The sequence below is a fragment of the Gnatocerus cornutus genome, chromosome 10 (genome assembly GCF_029298725.1).
Source record: "Gnatocerus cornutus isolate USDA-ARS CGAHR chromosome 10, icGnaCorn1.1, whole genome shotgun sequence".
Classification (NCBI taxonomy): Eukaryota; Metazoa; Arthropoda; class Insecta; order Coleoptera; family Tenebrionidae; genus Gnatocerus; species Gnatocerus cornutus.
In genome coordinates this window covers 4,791,384-4,811,198 of record NC_142242.1, presented here as the reverse complement: position 1 = coordinate 4,811,198, position 19,815 = coordinate 4,791,384, and the positions used below count along the sequence as shown (strand labels likewise).

The 19,815-nt window shown below is 34.3% G+C and overlaps 3 protein-coding genes across 4 annotated transcripts; 1 reads left to right on the top strand and 2 right to left on the bottom strand.

The window, feature by feature from the left end:
• Positions 1-4,559: 4,559 nt before the first annotated feature.
• LOC148167320 (uncharacterized) lies at positions 4,560-5,951 on the bottom strand. The gene is made up of 3 exons (XM_088047718.1): positions 5,832-5,951; positions 4,841-5,779; positions 4,560-4,793 (listed from the first exon to the last, which is right to left on the bottom strand). Exons 1-3 carry the CDS (start codon positions 5,860-5,862, stop codon positions 4,618-4,620), a joined length of 1,146 nt encoding a protein of 381 aa, XP_087903844.1. The 5' UTR covers positions 5,863-5,951; the 3' UTR covers positions 4,560-4,617.
• Positions 5,952-7,569: 1,618 nt separating this feature from the next.
• LOC148167319 (solute carrier organic anion transporter family member 74D-like) lies at positions 7,570-10,080 on the top strand. Of its 2 annotated transcripts, none has more exons than XM_088047874.1 (7): positions 7,570-7,864; positions 7,910-8,095; positions 8,141-8,329; positions 8,378-8,482; positions 8,528-9,180; positions 9,226-9,487; positions 9,539-10,080. In XM_088047874.1, exons 1-7 carry the CDS (start codon positions 7,600-7,602, stop codon positions 9,913-9,915), a joined length of 2,037 nt encoding a protein of 678 aa, XP_087904000.1. In that variant the 5' UTR covers positions 7,570-7,599; the 3' UTR covers positions 9,916-10,080. The 2 variants fall into 2 exon arrangements, with proteins under 2 accessions (XP_087904000.1, XP_087904001.1); XM_088047875.1 differs by having other exon boundaries at positions 9,700-9,790.
• Positions 9,909-16,044, bottom strand: Oatp58Dc (Organic anion transporting polypeptide 58Dc). The gene is made up of 8 exons (XM_088047873.1): positions 15,888-16,044; positions 15,463-15,823; positions 14,636-15,067; positions 14,229-14,534; positions 10,894-11,254; positions 10,423-10,815; positions 10,254-10,357; positions 9,909-10,198 (listed from the first exon to the last, which is right to left on the bottom strand). The coding sequence occupies exons 2-8, from the start codon at positions 15,710-15,712 to the stop codon at positions 9,987-9,989; spliced, it is 2,058 nt and encodes a 685-aa protein (XP_087903999.1). The 5' UTR covers positions 15,713-15,823; positions 15,888-16,044; the 3' UTR covers positions 9,909-9,986.
• Positions 16,045-19,815: the final 3,771 nt, after the last annotated feature.

Sequence of the window (19,815 nt, the reverse complement as noted above, 5' to 3'; positions counted from 1 at the left end):
TCGTGTTCAAGAATCGGAGCACATGCTGACCCCACCGCAAGCAAAATGTTAGAATCAATCAAAAAACATTAAGTATTCACTAGACTTGAAAAGAAAGTTTTTGTCATTAAGGCCAGATTGTGAAATTTAAATATAGATTAGTATAAGTCGCGATACGAAGCCATCCCCTGTATTAAACTAAACCAGGTATTGTTAACGGGAAGTACTATTATATTACGTCATTGTCCTTCAGGGTCGCTCCCAACTACCCCCTTTCCGTTCCGGATGTATTAGAGCAAAACAACGGCTCTTTAGAATAATATTGACAATTGGACTTGATCGAAAATAATAATGGACATTTTACAAAATTAACAGAGAAGCAAAACCTAATATCATTACTTAGCAAGCCAACAAATGTATGTACAAAAAAGCAGCTCCCCACTGTATTAAACATGTGTTTTATATGAGCTATTTTTTGAACTAAGCTCTTGGTATATTTACTTGCGTTTTATCGTCAATAACTTACCATAATTTACTAACGAAGCTTTGGGATTATTGTTCCTTAATTTGTTTGTTTCATTTCACCGTAACCCGCATTTCACCCAAGAAGTGGAAAAACGCGTTATTGATTTGTTAATCCATAAAATTTAGCTTGTTTTTCTTTTTTATTATTACAATCATTTATAAATCGACACACATTAAGAAAAATTGTTACAAATACCAAATCACGTTTCAAGCAAATGCGATCATAAAATCGTAATTATGAATCAGTTAGGTTTCTAATTAATCGATTACGACACACGTGGCGAAATAAACATGAAGTTAGATTATTATCTGCCGCAACGGGCATTTCATAGTTTGCCTAATTATATCCATCAATATTTTTGCAGATTAGTATTTTAAATTTATTTCTAAAAAGTTTTTTCATCAATCGGGTTTGTTACTTCCGCATTTTATGCTTTTTTACTGGTATGTTAGTCCTTTTCTTGTTTATATTCATCTGGTTTATAATAATAATCTTCTTTGAGTTTATTTGAACTTGTTTTATTTTGCCTTTTATAGAAAATTTTCACAAATATTTATGCGAATGTTAATTAAGTCTATTAACTGTGAAAATTCTGACATGTTAAGTCGACGACAAATTCTAAAAAAATGACAGAAAAAAGAAACACACTTTGGCCAACATTTCATAGAATTGTTCCGAAAGCACATAAAAGTCGTATGACATGGCCGTAACAATAGGATTTCAATAGAAATGAGTGTAATATTTTATTAATTTTTTTTTGGTGTCGAAGAAGTGAAGATAAATTCTTTGTTAGTTCTTAGAAGCATTTCCGTTCCAGGATTTTATTTACCATTTTAGGGGGGTCGCGATTGTTGAATTTGCAAATGTCAAACCCGTGAATGTCCACTGTATACTCTTTTATATTTGACATTCTAAAAAATGACTGATACGCACTGTATTTATTCGTTTTCTCTAGTCTTATATCGTCGGCTTAAGTTGTTAAGTTGCTAAATCCATTTTGGGATAAAATGCGTCTTTAATTTTGTAAAAGAAAAACAAAAAGATTAAGCGTTGGATTATTAGTATTTTAGAATTATCAAACACTATGTTTTTAGTCCCCAAGTCTTCGAAACTCAGATTTGACGACAAATATGTGGAAAAAAATTTTTCGACCTCCGTTAAAAAAATTCAAAATGGACTTAGTAGTTTAACGACTTAAGCCGACGATTAACTGTCTAGCTACTTTTAAAAACCTAAATTTTGTCTTTATGCCTTTTTAGCAACAGTTCTGCGTCACTTATAATTCGTCATTACACCGAGCGTTGACCCGCCATTTAAGTTTAAAAATAATAAAATCACCATAATGAAATTATTCCATGGCGTCACTTCCTTCTGATTAATTTCCGAAATTCTCTTGGAAAAATCTAACAAAGCAAAAAATTGGCTGAGGACACTGGCAAAGTAACAAGACGTTATGTTAAATAATAGAAAAATGACCTCGCAAATTTCTGGTTGGTAGGTAAATACAGACTGTGGCGATGCCAAATGAGAATATCAACACCAAGCAGTCAAAAATATTGACAGCGAGTGAGGTTCATTTTAAAGAAAAAGCTGTATGTACAGATATTTATGTTTTGTTGATAATATTGTAATTGTTGAAAAAATATGTGTTTGTTTTGGAACCGTGACAAAAGTGTTTGTGCCAAATTAGTTCAAAGATGCGCATTTGCGACACTAATGATCTGTAGATAAGAAAAAGATGTTCGCTCGCCAAAATGTTGTTTCCACCAGAGTTTTGTTCTTTGTGAGGAATAGCGTCGAAGTATTTTCACAGTTGTGTCTGTTTTTTCAACAATATTGTCGAATGCGCGAGGATGTGCGTCCTTGGTGGAATGATGTGTAACTTTTGGAGAGTTTTCAGCGGCAACGGCTAAGTGCTATTTTCAGAAGGCCACAAGTATTCTAATACGGCCAGTAAATTTTACGGTAGTTCAAGCGTATTTCAAATGATATTTTTATTGTATCAAGACAGAGCTTTTATATTTGTTTATTTTCGGGGAGATGTTATGCTTCTTACACGCTATCGAAGAATGGTGTTGATAGACGGATTGCTTCATATCTAATCATCCAGCGCGTATATTAAGAGGTGCCCCTGAAATATTTATACGATGTTTTGCTTTCAGTAGTTCACACTTCAGTACAATAACCCTTAAGCTTTACCTGTTAACGCGCTCGAAAGCTCCAACGATTTTTTAATATCTACTTGATGAAAAATTGTACTGAGGAAAACTAGAACATGAAGATTTTAGACTCTGCCGGCTACCATGACGTCGATGACGTTATTTTGAGTCGAAGAGGAAGTAAGAATTGTGTTTAGCGCAAGCGGCGTCGGGACGTCGGAATACGGGGGCAGATGTACTCTCTCGTATCTAATTATCTCCCAAGTAAAAAGAGGTTCAAATTCTATTTTGGTAAAACCATGGTTAATAGATCCAGCTGTTGAACGTTCATCAGATTTATAAACTGAGATTGGTTGTAGTCAAGGATGATCAAATTAAGATTTGATTCGTACCTAAATTGCATTTGCTCATGTGGTTATATAAATAACTTTTGGGAACATCACCACCAACGTCAGTTTCAACCAAAAAATTTCACTGAAAAAGCGCTCGTGGTGAAATCAATAATTTCCATTAAAAACGAAAACAAGTACATATTTTAGTAAATAAATACGTTTGTTTTTAACTGGGTCATCTACTTTACCGATAGTAAACACATACATGAGTAATTACCGTTGATAAAAAATCAAATAGTGCACAAAATAAGCGCGCTAAAGTTAGCGTCGGAATAATTATCATCATTTATTAGGTTTATCATTTAAATATATTCTCTTAACGATTAAAACAAAAAGCACCTCTTCCCTTGTTGTGGTAATTAAACGCCTGTCGAGTGTGCCCCTAATTTCTTTATAAAGATAATAATTTTTCAGGAAGCAGTGTATAGTTTTCGGAAACAATCAAGTTCCGCCCCTTGTATTTCACACGCGTTGCATAAAAAAAACATAAACTGAGGGGAGAAGTAGGCGGTTTTTAGCGCCTACCCTTAGTAAAATGCGCGTCTGTAAATGTACCCAAATTGTTTTAGCACGGAAACAACGTCAGTTTTGTCAATTAAATCTATTTTTGTGGCCGCAATGTTTATATCAAAAATAACGTGTTAAATTAGGTTGTTATTTTAGTTGTTTCAAAATTAAATTTTCATTATGTACATCGACAATGGCGTTACAGTGTTTAATAACGAGCGATAAATGAAAGTTTTCTATAACTAAAATAATGTATATCGTTTTTTCTGTTTTAACATTTCGTGCGTGGTAGTTGATTAAATATATAGATAACGTTGGACATTACGAAGTAGTATGAAGGACAAAGCCGATCCAACAATTTAATACTAATCTTCTATCTACCCTGTATTTTTGTGTTACAAGCGTCTAATGAATGTGCTTGTTCTCTTTGTTTAATTGCTGTTGTTGAGTAGTGTCTATTTGGTTTCGTAATTAATTTTATTTCCACGTACTCGACTTAGATTGTCGATTTTAATTAAAAAAAAATGTGTACAACAACTCTTTGTTTTATTACCCGCACTTTAAATCAGATTGTTCCATGACCAACTTTTTAATTTTAACGGCAGAGATAGTTTTCAAACTGGCATGAAATACATATTTCCATAGTTCAAATCCACAAATACCGTCAACACGTTAGAATCTAAAGTACGAATATTTTTAAACAAACATACTTTCACTTTTCCACTATTTTTAAGTCTCCGCTGTAAAAAAATTAGTGCCCTCATTTATCACACCAACCACATATTTTAAAAATAATTTCAATCTTTCCAATGTTTTGGAATGACATTGCGCAAATTATAACTGGTTTTATGTTCCTGACGTTGGTGAACTGTCTGAAAAATTAAGTTATTGCACCGAATTTTTAAAAGACTGCGTAGGCACAGTTATATTAATTTCGAATCTTGGCACGGATCTGCCGCCACAAATAAATTTTTGTTGGGGAGAAATTAAGACCAGTGAACATAGAAAATTTTATTCACTACATAGAATTCCCGTCACCAAAATGTGTGATGATTTACTTCAAGTTTAGTCTATCGTCGAGGTGAACTATGTCACGGACTCGTTTAACGATTGCGTTTTTTGTTTCTTCCTGTGTGTACCAATCAATATAGGGTACTTGATACTGGTACTTTCCCACTGGAGGACCATAAGTAAATGACACGTGCTCGTTGCCATTTGAGGGTCCATATCCTAAAATAAACACTACAAGTCGTGGAAAATCAAGGGGGCAACTTTACCATATGTGTTATTCGAACTTGGAGTTGTGGATGAAACTGTGGTATTTGTAATAATGGTCGTTGGCTCGGTAGTACTAGTAGACGCAGTAGTTGTAGTAGTTGTCGTTTGCGCTTGTCTTACTATCACAATTTCAGTATTTGGACTAAATCTCTCGGTGTTGCTTTCAATTTCCAACGAATCGTCATTTTGATTCTGAGGTCTATTCTTCCTAGTTGGTTTTCGCTTTGGTTTTTTGAAGTACCGCGTCGTGGATTCGAAAGAATCATAATAATCGTCGTCGTCGTCGTCGTAGAAGTTATCCGCAGGTTTTCTTCTTCTGTTCGGTTGGTAATAATCTTCATAACTATCGTAGTAACTTGAAGGAGTAGTTGGACGCCTACGGCGTTGCGGGTAACGGTTCCCTCTATTAGGACTTCGTCTTCTGTTTTTTTGGGGTTGTCTCCTCGACTCTGCCGGAATTGGCTCTTGAGTTGGTGCAATCGTTGTGGTTACTATCGGCGAGGTTTGGTCTTCCTTCGCTGTGGTAGTCGGAGTTTCTTCCGTCGTCGTTTTTACATGTTCTATCCGTTTTTGCACATTATTTGACGCAGAAGGAACTAGTTTATCGTAATGGGGATAATAAGGATAGTCGTAATTTCCCTGGTAGTCATACTCAATTGGATGCTCATCTACATACGGAGAAGTTGTCGTCAAAGTAGGATACGCAGATTCGTAAGGATCTTTGATAGGGTACCATTGCGAGTAGTAAGAATGATGATTATAATGTGGTACTGGCTTGTTATAAGCTAGCCAAGAACCAGGATCGTATTGGTATGGAAAATAAGACAGATATTTAGCACTCACGGCCTTAGCTAATAAATTCACCAAGAATAGTCCCAGTAGCGGGCCAAAACTCCGGCCCTGATTGTGACTCATGTGATCAAATTTAAAAATTGGCACTAAAAACCCACCACCAATTATTTTCTTTATATAAATAATACAAGTACTCACATAGGCCACTCGTGTTAAAAATGTGTGACATCTTTCATCGTTTTGAATCTCAGGACGACTAAATTTCTAGTTGGTGCTCAGAGAAAGTTATAATTATGTGGGTAATATTTAATTACTACCCTCATAATTGTTATCAGAAAAAAACTTTTTCGGAGATTTAGAAATTGAACGTGGAAATTTATCGCCATCTAACGAGAGCCTATTGTAGTAGACAAGTCGCATAGGACGAGAATATTTGTACAGTGCTGTCCTCTAGAAATCAATATGTGACATATATGAGGACATGTTTTTAAAAATTAGATTACTTCGACACGATGGAAGTTTTAATTTAAACAATAGTTTATCTTATCTTAGCTGTTCTCTTGACTCATGAAAATTCGTCTCCTACTTTTAACTTAATGGAATTAATTAAACTCAGCTTTGTTTTTAACGGTTCGCTGAAATTAAAATTACAGTTTTAAAATCAGAATATTGTAAGCACAGAAAATAATGTTAGTTACTTTTGAAAAAAATAGACTGTTTCTGTTGATTTGCAATTTTTTTTGTAATAAGAATATTGATTTATAATTCGATGATTTTCGTCAGTAAACGAGACATTGCCGTAATTCTAGGAACTAAAGATAATAAGTTCTTGAAGTAGGTTTCTTGCGCAAATTGGGTATCGAATCAAGCGTTGAGAGTTGAACTTTGAAGGTATCTTTATTAGGAAATAATATTTGCAGTCTTTAAAAATGTTTCATTTGTAACTACTTTGTAGCTGAATTGCAGTTCCTAGAAATCAGTTTCTGTGTTCTTTTCATTAGAAATGTTTGAACAGAATTTGTCTGTCTGAGGCAATAATAAAAAAGTTGTTTAAACCTTTATTCTAAGAATTTTGACTACCGATACATACATCTAATGGATTAATAATTTGCTGAAATGAGTGGTATTTTTTCTCAGTGCGCTCATTATTATTGAAACCTGTAGCTGAATAAAATTTCCGACGAGTATTTATTCGTAAAAGCTGATTTGTAGCAACTGCAATTGAACTATAAATGGAATATTTTTAAAGACAAATAATCTCATTTACTAATAAAAAACATTTTAGGTTTAATTCTCAAGTCTTGATTCGATTCTCAATTCGAGCTACCTTCAGAATTTATAATAATCACTTCAAAGCAATATTAAACTCCTAAATAAAAGACCTGATAGATCTCGGCAAATTGAGTTTTGCTAATAAAATTAACCCTTCAATCAGGGGTATATCGAAAGACCTATCTTCCGGATGATTATTATAATGTAACTCTTTCGTCTCAAATACTCTCCTTTTGAGGTTAAAAGCTGTCGTCTCTAAAAGCAAAAGACTGATTTTTGTTGCATTTGCTGATGGAAGAGTTGATATCTATAGAGCGATTTTTTTGTGTAATGTTGAATTCGCTCATGAAATGCATCTTAACGGAACCTAATATTGCTGAAAATGGAGACGCACACCCCTATTATCTCCGAGGGAGACGATGATGCACCCCATGATAGGATAGAATTAGAGATAAAAGGATTTCGTTGATTTCATTTCCACTTGGGGGTTATCTAAAAAAAAGTAAACACTAAGATAATAATCCTTCCTGTTTTAATTTAGATCAAAACCCAAGAAACTTGCGTCATGAGAATACATATTAGCTTATTCATACTGAACGATAATGTGCGTTTGCTTAATACCTCACTGATAACATATCTCTTACTATCACAAAATAATAATATCTTCTACCTAGTTTTTACACTCTCTATCACAATGGTGCATCCCAGCGAATTACTCCGAAGTAATTCTAATGAAGGCAGAACTTTTTCTGCACCAAGAGACGTATATCAGTTAGACTGCGGATTGACTAATTTACCTATTTTAAATCGATGTTGTAATTTGGAACGGCTGGCGAAACCGAAAGTGTTTCTTGTGTTTCTATCACTTGTGGGATTTCTACAGGGTGTTACATTAACCTACTTCCGGGAAACTGCCAGAGTATGGGGAAAACATTACAATATATCACCAGATAATATCGGTACGTCTTTATTTTAGTAACAACAAACCTAACTGTCATTTTCAGATTGGATGATTTATACCAATGAATTCTTTGTTGGACTCATTGCTCTGGTAGTGTCTTACTACGGCAATAGAATCCACAGAATTTCGTGGATTGGAGGTTTAACTATTTTTCACTCAATAGCCTCTGGAATCTTACTAGTTCCTGAAATTTACAGACAAAACTACGATGAACAACAAAACTTGACAGGTGACTCAATTTGAAGAGCGAATAGTGTTTTAATATAATTTTTAGACCCTAATTTATGTCCACAAAAAGTTAATCAGACATACAAACAAACGGATACGGAAATGAATTACATAGCGTTGACAGTTCTGGCTATATATCAAATTTTCTACGCCATGGTTTCGGTTTCTTTTATTTCACATGGAATCACCTATATCGATGACAACACGTCGGCGAAAACCAGTCCTGGACACATTGGTAATCTCATTTTAGTACAAAACTTGAGTTCTAAGTTAAAAATCGTAGGGATTGCCCTCGCGTGCTTGGAGCTCGGCAAACAAGCAGGAATCTATCTGTCATGGATACCAACCTACCTCAACACAACCGCTGGCGCAGTTTTTGCATCTCCAGGTATTAAATTTCGTTAAAAGTTTCCTTCTAATCGTTCATTTTTAGTGTGGTTGTGTCTAGCATCGTTCACATTTATTTTCGGTGTCTTCATATCGATGTTTCCTAAAAGCATGCCTTTAACTCTAGTAAAATCCCTCTCTGCATCGCTTGTAGATCTCGCTTCGGGTTATGAACCCCCTCGAAAAGCACAAATAGTCGATGGTTTCTTTAAAACACTTTTCAGATTGTTAAGAAACAAGATCCTGATGGTTAATATTTTCTGCACGGTTTTTATGCAAGCGGGCTTGATTAATTTCAATATTTTCGAAAAGTATTTTAATCAAGCGAGATTTCAAGTATCCCAAATTCACGACACGTCTTATACGCAGTTTACTACGAATATCTTAAAGCAGCCTTTAGTGGCAATTTCCTTAATTGCCGCCGGACTGCTAGCTGCTAAAACAAAACCACATCTAAAGTCTCTGGTTAAGTGGAATATAACTGCTATAATTCTTGTGATTGTAATTTTTGGGAGCTCGGCGTTCTTGAAGTGTGAGCCAAATACGAATTACGATAAAATGATGGAAAAGCAGCCATCCTGGCAGCCATCCTGCCATTGCAATTATGACGTATTTCAACCTGTTTGTGTCAATAAGAAATCTTATTATTCTCCGTGTTTCGCCCAATGTACAGCTGTTAGAACTGAGAATTTCAAAAAGGTGACTATTTTAAAAATTGTTTCAATGTAGTGAAGTGGTTTTTAGGTTTACACGAAGTGTTTAAATGGATCACTAGTGGCAGCAGAAGGTCCTTGCGATGAAACTAAATGCGATCTATTTTTTGCACTATCACAAGTGAATCGTGTTATTACAACAGCGTTACTGGCGTCTACTTTCGTCACAAATTTAATCATTAACATGAGATGTATTCTTGTAAGAGATAAAGCGACGGCATTAGGGATTGAAGCTACTTTTACTGCTTTAATCACCTATTTACCAGTGCGAGCAATCTACGGCGCTGTAGCAGGTAAACTTGTAAACTTTTCTAGTACTTAGATCATTCATGATTCATTTTTAGAAAATTACTGTGCGTTTCCTAAGTACAACAAAGGCGTTTGTAAATTGTATTCTAAAGATTTTGCGACATTTTTGTCTTTATGCACGTTAGGTCTCATGGTCATTTCGTTAATTCTTGCTGTCATTGTGTTAATTTTTTTGAAACTCACACCGATTGAGCAGGAGGACGATGAAGACGATGAGACTTCGATTGAACTTCGAGATCGACATTCTGAAGAACACAGTCGTAATGAAGCAGATTCAAGAACCATGCAAATGGGTTCAGCAAATTCTGTATCTGCTTCTCTTCTTGAAATGGAAAATGTTGGAGATGATCATGATTCTGTTGATTCCACTCCACGTTTGGATGATCGACGAGTAATAGAAAGCAATTTATGATTTGATCAGTATTTATTTACAAGACTACATACATACTCTAATGACTCAAAGATATTATAATGTGTTGTTTGTTAACTAGCTAAATCTTCAAGTTCTAATTCGATTTCTTCGTCAAATATTTTTAATCCTTTAACAAAAAACCAGACGCCGGCATCGAAGAGAGTTCCAATCAGCACAAACGTCGCCGCTGTGAAATTCATTGTGTATCTTAAGGTTTTTCCATTATATAACCAACAGTTTCCATTTCCTGTACAAGTCTTTCCCCACACCAGACAGGCCTTATCTGGAAAGAATTCTTAAAGTGACAACGTACTATCGCTCTCTATTATTTGTCTAACCCAAGATTATTCCAAAGAGGATGGGTGAGGGGACGAAAGCGCAAAGGCTCATTAGCATCAAACCGAAACCCATTGCTACAGGTTTATCCTTCTCTTCCACACACCTATAAAATTTACGTTAGATCTGTTACTTTTAAATAAATCTTTAAAAATACGCTTTTATTTATACCTGACTGTCACAAGAAAATTCGAAGCTCGTCCAGTCGCTCCACTGAATTTAAGAAGACAAACAACAATTAGAAACACGTAAAATTTGGATAGACAGTCCACGGTGCAGTTTCCGGGGGTAGCAAAACCGCCTTCGTAAAAATTTGGTTCTTCTATGGCTCTTTCGTTTTCAGTATTGTTGCTTAAATTGATCAGACGCTCAAAATATAACGTGCTATTCGTTGAAATACAAGAACAAGCGGAAAAGACATCCGTTCCATTGATTTTCTTTGAATGTTTGCAACCAGCATGACACGCCGATATAAAAGTCGTTTTCCCATCTTGGGAGCAGACTGGATTGTATTTCACGTAATCGCAAAAACAATGAGCATTGCACTCTGTCACAGGATTCAGTCTAAAATAAAAACAGATCTTCAGCTAGAAATGTCAAAGTAATCTCGTTCTTAGAAAATATAACGTGCTCCTTACTTACTCTCCATTTGGCAGCAATGGGGCTCTGTTGTCGTTTTCAGCACATCCTAAATAGGCATATGAAACAATACCAAGAACTGAAATCGCTCCCACAATTACATTCCAAGCCGCTAAATATCGTGCACGTGGCTTATATTTAGAAATAATAAGTCCTGACAATAGAATACCGATAGCAGAAAATACAAGGCCAGCACTTCCAGTTATCAAACTAGAAGCAGAAGCTGACTGTCGATATTGAGTTTCGATGTATTTGGGTAAAAATATCCAGTAAGGCATGTAACCCAAAAAGTAAAAAATTGCAGCAAAATTATTAAGCATCAGGGTCGGATTCAGGATCAACCGTTTGAAAGTTGACAGCATATCTAAAACAAAACGAGGTTTTCAAACAAAAAAATCACAAAAACACTTCCTGCTTTCCTAACTTATTTATTTCTTTTATTTTTAAGCTAAATGTAATGCAATTTCTTCTTAAATAACACAGATTTTCACGTAGATTCTAGATCTCTTTTTAAGAGGAGAATAAAAAATTAAATTAGACGCGATTGAAATATTGAGGTGTCGCCAAATTGAAAAAACTCCGGAACTAGAACAAATAGAAAGATATGAGTTACGTCATCGTTTTCTCTTATTTTAAATAATAAGAAGTCGACCTTATCTTAATTTTGAAAATTTAATTTTTTTCGGCACAAAAGGTTAAAAAGCGTTTTTGCCTCTTTCTTCTTAAATACTCGACTTATAGATGTCTGATTCGCCATACTTATACATGTTGAGCTGTTCTTTCGATTGATGTAAAATATAAACAGGTTTGACAATGTTTTCGTAGTGAAAAAATTCCCAAAAAGGACCATTAAATTCTATTTAAAAAATGAAATTTATTTATTTCTAGGCTAAATCAGTTGTTCTAAGTAAAAACGCAGTAACTAACAGTTTAAAAATATAGTTTTTTTTTAATATTTTGATTTACGTCTACATTTACAATATCATTTAAATACCGATTCTAATCATTGGAAATTAATGTAAAATTTTATTGTTTAAAAACAGTAACTGCATCCCGAATTGTTTTCCCAGTACTCCATTTTTTAAGTAAACTTAACTTAAATTGTTGTAAAAAATTTAGCGATTTATGGGCTGTGATTGGTCAATTTAAAGTGCTTCTAACTTAAAGACTGTAAGAGCCTGAACATTAGGCGATACGACAGTCAACTCAAATTTTGAGAGAGAATTTTTCATTCAAAAGAAGTGCGAGCGTTCTGGAACACATGCATATTTGTTTTACTCTTCAGTTGAGAACAATCAACCAAATAAAATAAAGTATCAATTTTATTTACATCCAAAATTATTTTCACGAATTCTCGATAGTTTTCAATTGACAAAGACATGTGAATACTTTACAGTGGCGTGCTTCAAAGCTTTTATGACTCTTTTATAATTCGTTTACGTGTCTTTTTGTCTGACATGCTATTTAGACACTGTAAACCTATTTTAAGTCCAAAAATTGATTTTCACTACAGCAGACTCTCGATTATCCGAGTCCCGATTATTCGAGTCTCCGCGTTATCCGAGCAAGCTCTGGTTTTGAATTCCTCCGCGTTATCCGATCTAATCCGGAATTTTATCCGAGTTTTTCCAGAAAATTTACACTAAAAACGCCTTATTGTTCTTCTTCCTCTTGATTGTTCTTAGAACTGCAGTTCTGTGTATGGATGCAAATCTAATATAACTACCATAAATCTGGTAGCCCAGTCAACAAAAACAATAATCGACATAATCCCAGAACTTTTGAAATTTTTGTCAATTGTATGACAAATAAAAACAATAATAAGTTGATTTTCCGTGTAACATTTTTTATTTTAAACAGTCTTTGCATTATCCGAGTTTTTTCTTATTCGAGAAGGGGCTGGTCCACATTAGCTGGGTTAATCGGGTGTCTACCGTATATTGAAAATTTAGAGATGAGAAGCAATTGTAAAATAAAAAATTAATTAATGTAAAACACAGTGTCTAACACTATAAACTTATTACAGTACGACCTCGATTAACTGAAATGAACAGTTAATTGCTTTTTTCAAAAATTGCACTTTCAAACTTAGATTAAACATGTCTTTCAAAAAACTCTTACACTTTGTTTTTCATTATTAAATATAATCTAATTTTTGTACAGTGTTACTTATTATGTCGATTTCCAAAATATTCTATTGAAATATTGCACGCTCGAGTGCTTGTTAATGCGAAATTTGAATAGGATAGAATATAAAAAATATCTATTTCTTCTAAAGTACTTTGCGGTTATAAAGGCTTTCTTGTATAACATATAGAAAAAAATACATACATATTTTTTAAACATATTCTATCTTGGATTTTAAAAGTGAACCTTGGGAAAAAAACTTTTTAGATTTGAAATTAGAACAATTTAAGTTTAACCAATTACAAACGTTTAATTAAACAATTAATTACATAATTACAAAAAAGTTTAATCATCGCTTTGATGATGGTAGTCTTGCTACAAACGTTTTGTTAATAAATTTTCGAATAATTCTTGTTACTTAGCAACATAGTTTTTGTCGCAAATTGTGATTGGTGTGTTTAAAATTGTGCCGTTTGTAATTGATTAAATTGAAATTGCCCTTATTTAAAATCTAACGAATTTAGAAAATTTCTTTTCGTAAATTTACTCTTTTAGAATGCAAGGCAGAATATGTGGTTAACGGGTCATTCGAAAGTTTTGGATCAATTTACCTACCGCTTAAGATGACATAAATTTATAGAAAATGTTTGCGCCCTGGCATTAGTGTGCAATAAGATAATATTTTATGTTTTTTTAACTTTTTTTGCTCTGCACGGATAACAGAGGCAGGAATATTCCGTGGCCGGTTAATCCGCGCCCGGATAATCCACTGCCTGGATATTCTAGGTCCTACTGTTAGTATGTTTTATACACTTTTATATACGTTTCTGCTATTAAAAAACGATTTTTAAGTTAAATATCAAATGTAGAGTTCAAATCATTTGTGAAGCCTTTTAAAATAAATTATTTTTAGGTTAGTGAAAAATTGATTAAATATTCTTTTTTTTAAATTGGATATTTAAAATTGCTATTGCTAAGAAGTTGATAAATTTTGTTTCATTTTTTATATATTTTTAAATAAAAAATGTTCCAAATAAGTTTGTTGTCTTAAACGTATGTTTATTTAACAATTCGATTTATCCGTGTGTTTCAAAACACGGATAATCGAGGTTGTACTGTACTGTGTTTTTGCTTGGGACAGCCGAAATGCATCATGCTCTTGTCTATTGATTTGTAGTCGAGTAAGAAAAATTCAATATTCCACGGCATACCTTGGAACGAAGCTGGCAGCTCCGCTTCCGGTTCATTCGTAGCTAAGAGTTTGCAGTTCTGTTTCTTCAACAACTCCTTCCTCACAGCTGCTCTAGGAAGAGTTTTGGGAAAGAGAGCAAGTAGTGATGCGAAAATAAAAAGAACTAGAGCTAGAATAATCCAACCTAGCCACCATGCACCCAACCATCTAGGATCGTTATTATCTATAGTCGGTGTTACCGTTGGTGAAATATACAATTTGAGACAAACAGAAGCTAAACCGTAACCAATGGCAGGTCCTAGCATACGTATGAAGTAGGAAAAACCTAAAAAAAACTTTTGTATACAAAGACACAATGAACTGTAATTTTGTCAGTAAATTTAACGACAAAACAACAGATTGTCTGGATGGAAATAGTATTCATACTAAAAAGCGCCGGGGTTTTAGACTTCTTAATGTTGTCGTCCATATAGGAGACACCAAGCGTGTAATACAGAGATCCTCCAATTCCAGATATAAACTGTGCGGTGAACAGAATTAATTGCGGGGAATAATTTCCTCCTTCCATTTCGCACTGAGATGTTGTAGAATTTTTGTGATGACATAACGCCTTCTTCCGCTCACGTTCTAAAGCATGAATAGTAGCGTTCCGATCGTGTGTTCGATGTTCAACAGTGAGCGATAGAGCATCAGAGCCAGCTCCATAAAGAAAGTGTGGCAAAGCAGTCAATAAACAGAAAAGAACCACCGTGTACATCCCCAGTGCCATCCAGCGGGGTCTGTGGCCTCTTCCGGCATAGTAACTTAGAATTACGGAGACAAATAATTGACTTAAGTCATTTCCAACAGTAATTATACCTAAGACAAAAAATGAATTAATTATACGTGCACGTGGTTAATACTGCAACTTTAGGAAGCAATATTTCGTTCTGAATATACTAAAAGCAGAGTCTCTTCAATAATAGAATTAGCGGTCGGCTCATGGTAAAACAGTAACTTTAAGGAGATTTTAATAAAACATTTGGTTTGCGTTCTACGAATTCGGTGTTTATGTGAAAAAGTATAACAAAGAACGTTTAATCAGAATTACCACCCACAAGGAATTGTGTGATTTCAATGAAACACTAAGTACATTAAATAATAGTGTGGGAAAACTAACAGTCGACTTTATTGCACTTTGTCTTCCATTTTCGTCCAAAGAAAACCACAAACATGCACACACTTGTATTCACTATTTTAGATTCTTGACTCACCTGTAGTTCTGCTCGGTATTTTAAATCTTTTTTCTAACGTTGTTATAGTACCGTTAAAATAGGCGTAAGCTGCTGAAAAGAAGCAGCCTAGTAATCCGTACAAGAACACGTAGGCCTTTTTATTGGCAAATCGTTGAATCCAATGTCCTTTCAGAAACCAAATACCGCAAGTCGTGTCTTCTGTCAACTCCTTAAAATTGCTAGAATAAATTTCTGGTTTGTGTTTATTGTTTCCGACATGATTTTCCATCCTTCTGAACACTTTTAAAAAGAACACAACCACTCAACGAGTTTTTAGCGCTAAGGACTATGCACTCAATTTATTACATTATTCTGTTTGTTACCGTTCATCAAGTCACAACTACAATAATAAAAACAATGTCAATTATAGTAAAGAGATGTTACTCGGACTTGTTGCAACTTACATTATATTTACACTTTACAGTTATAAATATTTAACTACTTTTATTATCCATAATGTTTTGAATTTTAAGGCACTGAACAGTAAACAACACTAGTTTAACACACTAACGCAATAAGTAGTTCGCTAGTTTAGGACCTATTCATTCATCAACATCGTGGTCAATCAGCAAGCGCTCGTTTCATCCTGCAACCATAGACGTAAGAAACTTACTTCCATTATTCAATTATTTTTAGCTTTTCGTCAATTTATGAGTTATTAACTTCATCCCTAATTAAAGTTTAAATGAATGAAAAATTCAAACAAAAATCCCAACTAGATTTACGGGGATACGACAGTTTGTACCCGACAATTCGTCCGACACCAATTTGTCCCCGTGTGATCTATAATAATATGTAATTGAAAAATGTGAGATATACAAGGTGGCCCATCTAAGACGTTCACGCCTAATATTTATGAACGGATTTTAATAAAATTTAAAACCAATATAATTGAAGAGGTAAAGATTTATTTGGGATTGCAGACGACACCTTTCTTCAAAAGGTTAATGTTATTCGTATTAATTTAAATTAAATCATTTAAAACTAATCTTATCTTATAAAGCGGCAATAATAACCCGCGTTCGCTAAAAATCAACCGTCTAGCATGCCCAGTTTCTAAGAAAAAAGCATAAACTAAGCTACACCGTGACATCTGTTTCAATTTCTCGTTTTTGACGTTTCTCATTTGAGGTTATTGTTTGATTTTGATTAATTTAAACCTACAGAAGCTTATTTTGCCTCTCTTAGAGATTGTTTTTTCGATTTTTTGGAAATTATTGCAGTGTATTGTCACGGAAACCGTTATAATGTGTAGAAATTCAAACTTGTCAAAAGGTAAAAGGTCAGCAGGGATGCAGAAAATTAACACTTTCGTTTGTTATTTCAAAGATATTGATAATAAATCGTTTCAAGAAATTAACAATTTTTAATGAAAAAATCGACTAATTTCTCTTAAACGGAAAGACTGATTGACCCAATTTTTTGTAAATAAATTTAATGTTTTATACTTTACGTGATAGTAAAGATTCTAAATTAATTTTCCTATTAAAAAGATGGTTAAAAGTGCATTTTTAACGGTGAAGTAGAATAATTAAAGAAAAAGATTCCAAAAACTTGCAATATTACCATCCGAAAAATATGCATTACAGATTAACAAGGGTTTGACACAAAATTAAATATCTAATTAAGCTAATTATTTTTGTTGTTTGAAAAAAAATCTGAATAATATTCGATGATCGAAAAAAACGTATTCAAATGTACTTAAATTATAAAAAACTCGACCAACTTTTTGCCACTTGCTTTATAATTTTTATCTGTTATTTTATTCTGATGGGGAAATCATTTAGAAACGCGAGATTTATAAAATACTACAATTTGGTAGGTATTCAAATTTTACAAAATTTTCAAAAGTTAACAAAACGTGAATTTTCTTCTAAAAATCACTCTACATTTTTTGTCATGTAAAATCTAAAGGTAACAACATGTTTAAAGTCGCTTTAGAAAACAAAGGACTCAACCTTTTTAATTACGTATTTTATTAAAAAATTAAAATACGAATTCAGAAGATCTATGCAAGAACGTATGAAAAAGTTTTTAAAAAACAATCGTTTTCCTAAATTTTCATTAGTTTTTCTAAAATTTTGGCAAAAAGTAAATTTCCCATCGACTGTTATAGTTCGTTGGCTAGCTTCATTAATTAATTACCTTTTCAATGATGTGTTATAGATTTTTATGATTTTGCAAGTTGATAAGCAAAACTGAATTTTTTTTTAGGGTTAATTTTGGTTTACTGCAACGGTAAAATAAATAAATACTGGTTGTTTAAACTGTCGATGACAAAAAACAAATTTGCAAATTAAAGACGATTTTGTCCATAATTGTTGCCAAAATCTGTGCGGATAATCCACTATGAAAAACGGATATCTGGCTGCGAATACATTCAGTTGGTCTAATTACAGTGTATGCAAGGAGGTAAAGCTTTCAGGGAGCAATTTGCCGAGTACGAATTTTCAAGGGGACAAAAAAGTTGGGGACAAACTGTAGGGAGACTTTTTAATTCTTAATTTTTACGATTATTAGGCTCTCAAATTCACAGGTTTTTGATATTAGAAACTTTAAAGGTCTGGAGCTACCAGGTTCATAGATTTGCAGATTTTAGGGTTTGCAGGTTCTTGGGGGACACTTTCAGTTTAATAAAATTTCCAATTATTCAGGATTTACTTTCCTTATTTTTAATTCATACAATTACATATACATATTTAAGTTAGTCTAGTTTGCAAGTTTAGAGATTTCTCTTAAATGTGGTAAAAAGCGTGTTGATCATTTTCCATATTCGGTGCGTGGAAGATTAATCGATTGTAATTGGCATTAATTAGTACTTATTGTGAAAACATGAAATAAAAGTTATGGTAGTGATTGTAATAGTGTAGGAGTAGAATTGAGAGAGATCTGGTGTGAAATTTAGGGTGAAAGAAGTAATTTGGTTGTTTTAAATTTGCGCAGTGTGGCGCACTTAAAAAGATATAAATTCGTTGTATCGAGGTTTACGTAGGGTCTAAGGTAAGGCGTATTCTTAGGCTTTCAATAAAAGGGTGGAATATAAGGAATTAAAAATAAATGGAAACTTTTTCCATAAGTCCCGTTAGATTACAAATAATGAAAGCTCGGCTCGCATTGCGTTTAGAGTTTTAATAGTCTTATGGCACATCGCGTGGAATTAGTCGGCATGGCAGAAGTATCTTGGTATCTCGGGAATATTTATTCGTTTTTCCAAACGACTCGGTCCGAGACAATGCCGGAGCTAAGGACGAAAGGACGCGCTCGTGATTTCGCTTTAATCCTCGTATAATGGTTGTGTAATTCTTCCAACTCGGATCCGCCAACTCTTTCGCTGATCGCCTAATGTATTCAGAAAGCATTCCGGTTCGCGGCCGTCGATTTGTTCCGGTTGCTTAATATTTTTAACAGTCTCGCATTTAGACGCCGTATCAGGGGTCGAGGATTAAAATGTAATAACTTCGCTGCACGCTGAAATTACATTTTTAATTTGAATAACTTATTTTTCGTGTTGATTTAAGCATTTGCGAGGCACTGAGCCTGCTAAGACGTGCCGTCGCGGTAAAAATTGCGATTCTCAACTAAAGCTAAATGTATAATGGTGAAGATTGGAGCTTAAAAATTATAATGGGCTGAAGGGAGCTAAATGATGACTAGGCCCTAGCCCGCAAGCCCTGGCCCTGTCCGGCTGGAATATCGGCTCGCCTGAAATCTGATCACGTCTTCGTCCTGATCCAAGCACGTAATGAAAAATTGCACGTTCGTTAAAGAAGGTGAACGAGTAAAACGACTCCCACGAAAACTAAACGAGACCGCAGCCATTCTCCACTCAATTCACACTAATTTCAACCCCACCGATCTGCAAATCTTAGGAGTGATATTCGTAATAGTCATTTTCATCTTATCGATTTAATCGTGATATGACTGGGGCTTCGCCGTCCAGAGGGCCGCGCACTCACCAAAGATTGCAATTGCAGGACGCGATCCGTTTAATCGTATTTACTGCAAGATTAAACGACCACCGCCGCCACCGCTGCCGCCACCCTTATTTTCGCGGTACTTGCAAAGGATGCAGTCAATTACTAAAGTGGCTGCCACATGATTGGATATAGATTCGGTGCGGCTTTGATCCTCAACAAGGAGTATTTTTATTCCTCTCGAGTGGAAATTTTGCAATTTACCTTTCGCAACGGCTATGTGTGTTTATGTCAACTAACTCTAGCAAAGTAAATATTAGTCGATGCCAGTATAGGACTTTATTAGTGAAATTAACCTACCGCGCTGCATATGCACAAGCGAATCACCGAGGCATTACAACCACTCAGATCGAACACT

What these genes read in the sequence shown, in the direction of transcription:
- LOC148167320 (XM_088047718.1), bottom strand. Translation starts at nt 5,862, where the DNA reads ATGTCACACATTTTTAACACGAGTGGCCTAT. An exon ending in TTTTAACACGAGTGGCCTAT is followed by an intron (nt 5,780 to 5,831) that starts GTGAGTACTTGT and finishes GTGGGTTTTTAG; the next exon opens with TGCCAATTTTTAAATTTGAT. An exon ending in AAGTTCGAATAACACATATG is followed by an intron (nt 4,794 to 4,840) that starts GTAAAGTTGCCC and finishes TGTTTATTTTAG; the next exon opens with GATATGGACCCTCAAATGGC.
- LOC148167319 (XM_088047874.1), top strand. Translation starts at nt 7,600, where the DNA reads ATGGTGCATCCCAGCGAATTACTCCGAAGTAATTCTAATGAAGGCAGA. An exon ending in AACCAGTCCTGGACACATTG is followed by an intron (nt 8,330 to 8,377) that starts GTAATCTCATTT and finishes TAAAAATCGTAG; the next exon opens with GGATTGCCCTCGCGTGCTTG. An exon ending in AATCTACGGCGCTGTAGCAG is followed by an intron (nt 9,488 to 9,538) that starts GTAAACTTGTAA and finishes ATTCATTTTTAG; the next exon opens with AAAATTACTGTGCGTTTCCT.
- Oatp58Dc (XM_088047873.1), bottom strand. Translation starts at nt 15,712, where the DNA reads ATGGAAAATCATGTCGGAAACAATAAACACAAACCAGAAATTTATTCT. An exon ending in CCATTGCTGCCAAATGGAGA is followed by an intron (nt 10,816 to 10,893) that starts GTAAGTAAGGAG and finishes TTTTTATTTTAG; the next exon opens with ACTGAATCCTGTGACAGAGT. An exon ending in AATTTTCTTGTGACAGTCAG is followed by an intron (nt 10,358 to 10,422) that starts GTATAAATAAAA and finishes TAAATTTTATAG; the next exon opens with GTGTGTGGAAGAGAAGGATA.